Genomic DNA, 11,436 nt, shown 5'->3' with positions numbered 1-11,436 from the left:
GCCATGTTTTGTGGCCAGATGACGTCACAGTGGCACGAACATAGACCTATATAGTAGGGACACGACATATTGTTCTATACGTACAATTGCTTATATAAATAGCACCCATTTTGAAGGCACATACATAAACATATATCTATCTCGTTCTTACTCAGCACTTTAACTCGCAGGAAAACAATATAACAGTATTTCAGTGCGTACATAAAATGAAACATGAATATACGTAAATATCTCCGTCTCCGTCTAATGAGGCCGAAAATCCGCCATGTTTAGCGCGCCAAATGTCATTGTCACGTCAGTTCGGCCGTCTGTTTTGGGTTGTACATTATTTATTGACTTTGATATCGATTTAACATGATTGATTATATAAAATTTCATAATTTATCATGCTTAAAACATACAAAAATAATAATTAAAACGTATTTTATAGGATCTCAAGAAAGTCGATGCCCTAAAACTATTATCTATATGTATTTAAATTCATTATGGAGCCCTCATCCGAAAAATCCATTTTTCGGTCGGAATCTATTGATCATGACACTAATCATAAATACCACTTTAAAATATGTCATCAAAACATATTTAGACATTCTGTTTAGATATTTCGGGAAAAAGGCTACCGACAAAATCTCTTCGGAACTATTTAAATAAAATAGTTTTATTCCGCAGTGAGTAAAACACTATTGTAAATTTGTTAAATATTTAATAATTAAGTGATTTTAGAGAGGAAGTCACAAGGAATGACGTTTGTAATTAATGAATAAATGTTCTGTAGGTGTTTTTTTTTTCACGCGGTCCCTTGATCAGTTTAAAATTTGAATCACTCTCAAGCGAAAGTGATTCAAATGGTGCGGCGCACCTTCCTTGGGGTGCGCTGCGGTAGTATGTTACGGACTTTAGAGTCAGGAAAACAATTAAAATAGATTGTAATAGTCTAAGAAAAACACGTACTCAAAATACGATAACATTTAGCATGCTAGAAATGGGCTGATGGCTTTGAACTACGCCATATCTTTATGTTTTGCGACAAACGACAACTTTATAAAATCAGTGTAGCAACTTTTAAAAATCATCATATCGTTTACTTGGCAAATTCGAAGGACGAACTTGTCTTAGATTTCACCCATCTAAATCATATCATATTTGCACATAACAATATACCTACTTACTTCCCATTAAAGTATAAATTCTACAAATAAATAATACTCAACAATATTTAAAATAAAATGAGCCAAGAACGTTTATCGATAAAACCTGATAACATTGAAATCTTTTGTACAGCACTAAAGCCGCCATGTTTTGTGGCCAGATGACTTCACACTGGCACGAAATTTTGGTTGACGTTTCATTTCCATAGGTTTCCTACTTCATTGGGCACGAATTTTTTGTTGACGTTTCATTTCCATAGGTTTCCTACTTCAGTGATATTGAATTGAGTTCTACATAGATAATATCTCATTTTATTTTATTGAAGTTGGTTTTCTTTTTCTATATTTTTTTAGTTTTTACGCGACATACATACTGGTGGACAATTAATAATTGTTTGTATTTATTGTGTGCTAATTATTCAAATTAAATAATGCATTTTTAAATTAAACAACTTAATTTTTTCAGCAATACACAAGAAAAACAAAAAATCAAAGAAAAAATTACAACTCCACATTTCTTTATTGTGAGATATTACCTCCTCTAGCTAAATAGCAGATACCATACATTTTTTCATAGATTTTTGCAATTTCAATGGTACATTGTATGTTTTCGCATACCTTTCGCAATAAAGCCGCTTTCAAGCGTTGCTCATTCTCCGGGGCTTGTTGCTTTTAGTAGCTTCTTCCAGAAAGGCAACTCTGAAGAGTGTTTCTTCGAACTACCCAGAGTCGGGCTTGTATTTCGAGGGGCGTTCATTACGAAATTACCCCAAAGTGTTGCCTTATTCAAGCCTTGGGAGCCCAAAACAGAAAAACAAACGAATTATCAGACCGGTCTGACTTTTCCTCTACAAATCTGAGTCCACTTTGCTTATAACGTTGACTTGTGATATTCCAGCTTCTTTGTATCAGGAGAGATACAAAACTCTGTCTCACTTATAGAAAGAGGGAAAGCACTTCGACATGCGTGTATTTGAAACAGATAAAAGTACTGTAGGTTTTTTAATTTTCTCTTAATCTCAGCTATAGGCAATAGGGTGGACAGATTAAGTTATACTGTAAAAGCTTCTTGTTCGCGCTTACTTCAATCGTGTTTTTACCATTCGCAGATAAAAAAATGCGACCCTATTTCTAAATTCGCAGCTGAAGATTTCTTTATTCCCGGATCAAATCGATACATCGGTAGCTGATACATTTAAAAAAAAAAAAAAGGATTCCAATGTGTATATTTCCAACTGAACATCCTCTGTAAGCGCGCTTTTCCATATTTACGAAAGGATAGAGCTTTTACTGTATGGGCACAATTAAAAGCAGTTAATAATGAAAATATGCAAACTAAAACTGCAATGAAAGTTCATTGCCGTTTTAGGATGTGTAAACATCGAAATAAATTAATGATGACATGTCGCAAATTAAATTTCATTTCGATCGATTTCATTGATTTATTGTACATAATATGATTTTTACAATATGAAAACATAGCATAGATTCTAGTAGAATTTTCACACAGACACCAGTTTAATAGAATAGTCGTAATTGAGTAGACTATTATCAAAGCCGGCAATCTGACTTTTGGACAATGATTGGTAAATCAGAAAAATGAATTATTGACTTTGTATTCCATCGGCAGTCACAAAACTCTTCGGAACGACATCTTAGATAAATAACAGGTTAACTATTAACCTTTATTTAATGCAGGTTTTGAACCGTATTCTTTGAAGGAGACGATTATATTCAAATCAATCTGTATTGACATATCAATAATTTTTTTTGGTCAAAATGCACAGATTGCCACCTTTGATAATAGACGACTCAATTATAGTACTTATCGCTAGTATTAATGATTTGATATGATCAAACTAAATCCATTACTAGGATTATTTTATGTTGACAACCTTAAAAATATATATCTCTAGTAAATTTACTTGGCAATTTAGTAATCTAGTACACTTATTTGATATGCGAGCAATAAAATACAATGAACATTTTGTCACCAATTTTCAGTCCATGTTCTTCAGTTTGTTCAATAAAAATTATATTACAAATCCATATTGTACCTGCTACTATATTATGGAAAGTATGTTTGTTTGTTTGTTTGTTACAGTTTCAAGTATTAACTACTCATCCGATCATCATGAAACTTTGCTTACAAGTTGTCAGGGGCAAAGTAAAAGATATACGGGGATGATCACCTTTCGTTCAGAAAAATATATTCCATTCACGAAAGATAGATTATTATTATCCACCGCCACGTGAGTGCAAGCCTCAACGAATAATATTTTACAGAGTTTATAAAATTACTACGAGCAGATAAACAAACAAAATTTCAATTACTGAATTAAAATTCAAATAATCAAATCCGTTTTTAATGTTAGTTATTATATTTATAAAATAAGAATTTATTGATCGTGGAGATATATTTATTAAATAAATTACGCAAGTTTTATATATATGTATAAAAATCAAAACGTTTGTCAAATGCAAATAAGTCCACTAAACGTTCGCATTTATAATATTCAGATTTATCGTTGACACATGATTTTCTATTTCGTTAATCTTAATTTTATTTACCTAATTATTTTACAATCTTCACTCGACGCTGTGTTGAAAGTATTTAAAAATGAATAGCCTAATATAAATGAATAGTGAAATATTTACAGTTGATTTTGATTAAGTTAATTCAACTTGAATTATTACGTATAAATATAATAAATGAATTGATTCAAACGATAAAAAAAATTCATCACTCCGAACTATTTGTTAAGAAACAATAGCTGTTTAGAGAAATTTAAAAACTATTAAACTGCTTATAGTCCTTAGCTTACAGTTGTAATCCAGGCAACAAATACTTAACTGTTTGTTTTTCTTCATGTATCTTAAATGTATTCATTTATATTTCTCATTCATCTCGCGGTACGGAAGTCGAAATTGAAGCAAATCAATAATAATGAAACCAATTATATGCACAGCGACTACATTATTATTTACTAATCAGCCAACCATGTGTAACTAGACTTAAGGCATGTACGATAAGCACTAAATATTTTTTAGTAACTCAGGAAATCAAGTGTTTACGGTATTTTCGTTTTCCCGCGACACCTACTTTTAGTTGCCAAATAAAAACCTAGAAGAGGTCTAGTTAACCAATTCATGTCTCACTCTCAGACTACACGTCCCACATGGTAGTGGGAACATTTATTATAAACATGTTCTGATTGTTATAAAAATAAGGAAATCAATAAAACAAAAAGAAAAAAACTACAACAATACAATAAAAAATCCTTAAGATCTATTAGTCAATGACTTTTACAAATATCTATGCAATATTTCGTAAAATGATTAAATTCTCTAATAAAATACAGGATTTCTATGATTATAAGCCGCCGAAATCAAAGATACCCTCCCCCCTCTCACCTCAAAGGCTACAGACGTGGTCCCGATGTTTTCAAGTCTGTCAATCGCTCTTATCAATTTATTTATCACCTAACCGATTTTAACAGTTGCCAATGATGCCATAAAGATTTTTTGGAGAGGAATCTGATATATCTAGTATATAATATATAAATCTACAGTGGTTTTTACGGATGCTCCGTTATAACTACTGAACCATGCATCCGATTGAAGTATCCATGTAGAAAATACATGTACTTAATGGATTGGCTAATATTTATAGGAGAGTTGGATTCCCTACACCAGTTGCGGGGGCGTTAATAATGAGAATCTTTGTGGGGGTGAGAAATCATATTGTTAATTTTAAATGCCCAGCGAAGCGGACGAGTACAGCTAGTCTAGTTTATGATCGAATTATCCGTCACAATGTTATCCAATAGATCATTTCAGCAACGTACGTTCCGTCTCTTTGGTGTTTTAGGAGCGCCACAATATATCCCCTCTAAAGTAATTAAAGTAAAATAAAATAGTATTTTATCACACCGAACCCATAGACAGCAAAGTTGTCTCCTACAATTCTAAAGTAATATATTATTATATATTCTAAGAGTATATATATCAAGAATTCAATAACAAAATAGATTATGATACTATATTTTGCTAAAAGTGAATATTATAAAAACGTATTCAAATATTATATGAACTTTTGTAATATGTTATTAAATTAAGCATTGTTTTTCCGATTTCACATCAACATTCTATATTCAAATAACAATATTTGAAAAAATCTTTACACTGCAAGGCTACAGTAATATATATTATGATTTACAGTTATATGATTAATTACAATTTTAATATTACACTACAACAGTACCTACATTTGCAAATATTTCTATTTGATTTGGGAATTTATTGATCATTCCAAAGAAACGGCATGGGGCACGTGAGGTATGCCGCATTCAACTATGCCACTAACTCACTAAGAAAATAAATTTAAAATCTTATGCCAGTTTCTATTACAATATTACAAACAATATTGCAACATAATTAATTCAAACTTCGAAAACATCTCACTAAATTAAATAAATGTGTATTAATAATAATAATAAACCTGCGAAAAACTTCTGTAAAATAGATAGAAATAATATATTATGGACCGATATTAGTAAATAATATTTTAGAGTACATACAACATTACCCGGTATTATTTTAAAAATGAGATTTTAAATAGAGCGTCGTTTTTTTTTCCTACCTAAGCTGATAGCCTTGAGAGGCTATATCAGCGTAAAACGGTCGACAAGCAAAGTTATTTGTAGAATAAACATTTTTATTTACTTTCATTTACCCTGCGTTACTATATGTATATGTATATACTAGAAAGTTTTTAGGAAACATGCGATGCAATTTATTTAACTATATAATTACATTGTTACAACGAAACGTATCTCAATAATTCGTTTAAATACTCAGTCTATTTCGAATGGAAACGCTTTAACCTAATACAGTTTATTCAGTAACAATAACGATAATATATTATAATATATGTTAGTATGGATGGTAAGATATGTGCATTATAGATGACAATTACGATAATATATTATAATATATATGTTAGTATGGATGGTAAGATATGTGCATTATAGATGGTCTAATTGATGGACTAAGCATTTCTGAAGAACTACACTATGATAATATATCTTTTTTTAACTACAAAGGCACTTGATAATTGATTGCCGGAAGCTATACGCAGCGTTTCCGACTTCCGATTTATAGGGAGTAAATTCTATTTTACAACACTAATTATAATAATGCATAATGCATTATGCATATTTCTAAAAGCAACTTTTTTTTTCTTCTTTTATGATATCGATTTTTGATGCACTATCATCTGCACTATGATCACTATCCTCATCACTAGATCAACATATAACCGGAATTAGTTATCAGTATATATAAAAAATGGCGTAAACAATATTATATTTTTAACAAAGCCGGAATTTAAATTAAAAAATAAATTGCATTTTAATGTTAACTGGCGCGGCTTAACGAACTTCCGAACGCATTAAAATTAGAATTTAATTCTTCAAAATGATATGCATTTGTTTTTTGTTTTTGATTAAACAGAACACCGCCGCTCACCCTTCTGTCTTGAAGCATAAGGTCGAAATCTGAATTATATTATCCACTCACCAACCCCACCCTTTAAATTGTAACGCATTACTGTTCTGGGCACAAATAAACAGGCCGGTGGTACTTCCCCACATCACTTTATTTCTAACGTTTATATATTATTGGCTTCCTGGCTGGAAGATTCCCTTACACCCTGTATAACATAAAAGTTCTCAAAAAGAACAATCGAAGTGTCCATCCGAGCTAATACAGCCGGTTCGGTGGAAGACCTTCCCTTTTATCAACTAGACTACAATTAATATTTTACGAAAGTTAAATCTTTTTTCCTATTTATTATATTATACCATACCATACCTACCATAATTTTATTTTTATATACTATATCTTACATAGTGATATACAAAATGCACACATTATGTATGCATCAATACACGAAAAATATTTGTATTAAAATAAAAATGGTTTTATATAGTTTTTATATATAAAATTTATATAGTTTTTTTTTTATTTTCAGTATAAAATACCCGATATACATCGCTATGCCGTTGTTTCCAAAGTAGGGTAAAATGTACATTTATTGACACTTTAATATTCTGTAATAATTGATAATACAGCATGCTTGCCGTATGTAACAAATTTATTAAGAGTAGTACATAACTAAATTTTTTACACACTAGTTCACATAAAACTAAACACTACACTTTTTCTAAGCATGTATGTATGTAATTTTGGGACCATTTTCAGGGATCTCAGAGTTTAGTGTTGCCACTTGTAATATTAAAATATTCTACCATGTAATTAATATATTTTGGTAACATGTCATCGTTGAATATTCGCGTTGCAGCGCTAACCACTGCGATGTACGTAGCCCTAAATACATTGTTATTATTATTGTTATTGCGACGGGCTTGCTAATCGCGAGCGGGATGCTTTCAATGTTGTATTTATGTATTATCCATCATAATACATATTTATGTAGTATTATGTATTATGATGGAATTTAAATAAAAGTAAAATTTCCCAATTAAATGTAATAATTTTAGAGAATATGTATATTGCTGATTTTATAGATACAGTAATCCCCCTTATAACGCATTTCAAACATGAGTATCCCCACATACAACGCGGGGATTTCATACGCTAACTGGTCATTGTTCTCGTCAAACCAGTCGCTTGCGACGAGGGGATCGGCGAGTAAATTAACCTACAGATACAGCCCACTGAGTTTCTCGCCGGATCTTCTCAGTGGGTCGCGTTTTCGATCCGATGGTAGATTCTGCGAAGCATTGTTCTTGCTAGGGCCAGTGTTAGCACCACTCCGGTTTGAGCCCCGTGAGCTCACCTACACGTTAGAGTGAATCTGATATAGTCTCTCAAAGCTATATGAGCATAGGTAGAAAATAAAATATTTTTATTTGATATTTGTTATAAATATTTCTGTACTATGAAGTTTATAATGATTTGTAAGATTCATAATTCAATTTGCGTACCTTTTCACATTGTGTCAATTGTGTTGTTATAAAATTAAATAAATTAATTTTTTTAAATTTGTGTTCCCAATTTTTTTATTGTAAAATGTAAAAACATTGATTATATTGTATTATATTTGTATGTAAATGTAAATGTATAACTATATGATTTATATTATATTTGTGCATAGCGCGTTATATGGGATTACACAAGCGCGTTATGTGAGAATACTCCTACAACGCGTTTTCTATAACGGGGAACCAATCTACCGTGTCATAGAGGGGATCACTTTACATCATTTTAACGTTATTATCGAAACAAATATTTATAATAATAAAATATGCGTCGCCAGATCTACTTCACAGTTCCCATAAAGGAAACTATCCTTCGTTTTAATTAAAAACTGTTTATATAATTAATTCAAAACACTTGATTTCCTAAATCACTTTATAAGAGAGACAATAAATGTCTTGTAAAATTAAAATGCTCAATTTTCATTACATTGTTGACTGCTAACCGTGAATACTAGGGATGACACTACATTAATTACTTATCTATTATTGCGTAGTTTTAAAGATTTAAGCATACATAGGGATATAGGGACAGAGAAAGCGACTTTGTTTTATACTATGTAGTGATTATTATGAATTTTGCTAAAAGCACACTAGATATCGCTCACAAGTACATAATTAATTTATTACCATTTGTATTTATTCAATTATTCAGTTTAATACACATATGTGTAATTATGTACATCATTATGCAATTAATACGGAAAACGTTCAAAAGTTAAGTGAGTCTTGTTTCCAGTCTATCGATATAAACAAAAATGTATTTGCTTGTTTCGCCTATGTGCGTTTCTAAACCTGAGCAATAGTAAATTAGTTTCATACATCACTTCAGTGTGCTTAGTGTGAGCTTTTTCACGTTCTCGATGGCAATAGTCGGAAAGTTTCCCTACGATTGCCGCTATGGGCGCTGTTCCAACTCCATACAAATTTGAGTTAAGTTTTACGCTATCAATAGCGTTAAACAACTCGCACTAAGCACACTAGTAAGGTTTGTGGCATTAAGCCGTAAACGTACGGTAGGTGGCGCGCGAATCGTTTCAAGATATCTATGTTTTCCACTAGGTCATTTTAAAGCGAGATTGAAACACATCGACTCAGGCGCCATGCCTTACCAAAATCATGTAAAAATCCACGTATTATAAATAAACGTGATTTTCCGAAATATATCTGTCGCACTTTGACTATAAGCGAAGTTAATATTCAACAAACGGCAAGTCTGTAATATTATCTTTAATCAATAAAGATATATAACATGCATACAAAAAAATATAAGTAATCTTATACCGCTCAATTGGAAAATTGAATATATTATTTTATATATTGACTAAAAACTATTAATATAAAACTAAAAACTAACACGAATAGAAAATGTTCATTTCGAATTACATATTCCGTATTTACGAAACTCAAAATAGATTTATAGAACTTAATGACTAACTATATATAAAATATATTATAACTATGACATAACTATTGTACAATATAATAAGTAATAATTAAAAAGAAAAAACACTAAAGATAGTACTTTAAAAAAAATATAAAATCATAAGTAACTCGATAACTCTTGTGACATTCGAAATAAACATAATTACATTTATGATTATTTTATGTACTGATAATTTTCCTTATTCATATTATGTACTTAAACTCGTATGTCTACATAAAACACACATTAAAAAAAAAAGGCTGTCATAGTTGACTCAATCGACAGTTTTATAATAATGTAGTGGCCCTTTTAGGAGGAATAGTAATGGAAACCTAGCTCGAGCGACAGCTGACAGGTGAAAGCTGACAGCTGACAGCTGAGATGCTAAAGTCATAGCAGACAAGATTTATATGACGATGGCCAATAACAGGACTGCAAGGTTTTTTTTGTGGTAATTTTGCTAAAATCACTTGAATAATTTAAAAAGCCGTTTCGATGATTGTCTTTCTAGTTCAATAATATCCATCGGGTTCTTTGTGGGATAAATTATGTTTTTTTTTTACAATCTAATTTACATTTTTTTATCACCGGTCTATCGTATGCGAAATTGGAAATAGTCGATGGAATCCCCGATTTGAAGCTGTTACAAAACAATACGGAATCTTTTAAAGGCAACGTATCATTCCAGCGAGCGATAAATCCGTGACGTTTTAATAAAATAAAAATGTAATAAAAGTTACATGATTTAATAAAATATTGACGAATCAATGCATCACATAGTGGTATCTTTGATTATGACGTTCAAATACGTGTTTAATTAAGAATCGTTTTACGATAAATCGCAGGACCGATCTCGGATTGTTAATACCGCGTGCATTTCAAATATGTGACGTCACTATTCGTCTCGATAAGCAGCTAGCTCAGACACGGGCCAAACAATATACTTATTTATTTACAAGAGTAAAATTTCTTATTTTCATTCAACATTAGTTGCACAAGGTCGGAGCGATTCAGACCAAAAATTAATATTATAAGTTATAATTAAAGATATATTAAAAAAGGCCAAGAAAAATATACACTGAATCACAAGTACTTTGGAAATGGCAATATATCCGACCTGGTACATCTTTTTGATAATTCATGCTTAAAAGGTATTTTATGAATAATTGACTATGTTATAACCAGTCGAGGCGTTGGTAGTATGCTCGTGTGCTCGGCGAACATCAGTGCCGACATCCACTTTAGTTGATCTTCCGTTACCGCGCCGGCTATTGTCTTACCGAACCACGGTTTCTCTTTGCTCCTGAAATTATTTATAAAGCAACCGGTCAAATGGCCGAAAAACTATTTATTTATCGGTCAACGATCACACGAATCGCTCGTGTAAGCTGCTTTCAGGAGTATATGGACAGCATAACGTGAAAGCCGCGACCCATATTGAGACATGAGGTCGGAGTGTCAATTTTATCGTATAACGACTGTTTCGCTCTTCAAACCGGAACAAATGACTGCTACGCGGCAGAAATAGGCAAAATGGTGACACATATCAAAAACTAATATTATAATTTCTTAGCAAAATTAACGCAACTTATTCAAATTCACATCGCAATAGTGATTATAAAAAGTAAATTTTAGTACACGATGTTACTATTTCATCGTGGATACTATTTTACCGTGATGGATTTATATTTGTGTTGGTTCTGATGATATTCTTCTCTTTCAGGCGAACATCGGTTCAATGCGAAAATGCGTGAAACGAAATATAATAAAAAAATATATATAAAAAAACACACGGCAATGT

General features: G+C 31.4%; 1 protein-coding gene across 1 annotated transcript in view; it reads right to left on the bottom strand.

Moving 5' to 3' along the window:
- Positions 1 to 2,565: 2,565 nt before the first annotated feature.
- LOC101745159 (arf-GAP with Rho-GAP domain, ANK repeat and PH domain-containing protein 2) overlaps positions 2,566 to 11,436 on the bottom strand; it is an 86,448-nt gene continuing 77,577 nt past the window's right edge. The window contains exon 11 of the mRNA XM_004932829.5: positions 2,566 to 10,938. Coding sequence (XP_004932886.2) covers positions 10,806 to 10,938 — 133 coding nt within the window. The 3' untranslated portion in view covers positions 2,566 to 10,805. The remainder of the gene's footprint in view (positions 10,939 to 11,436) is intronic.

This window comes from Bombyx mori, chromosome 1, assembly GCF_030269925.1.
Source record: "Bombyx mori chromosome 1, ASM3026992v2".
Classification (NCBI taxonomy): Eukaryota; Metazoa; Arthropoda; class Insecta; order Lepidoptera; family Bombycidae; genus Bombyx; species Bombyx mori.
The sequence above is the reverse complement of the archived record's forward strand: the minus strand, read 5'-3'. Positions and strand labels throughout refer to the sequence as shown.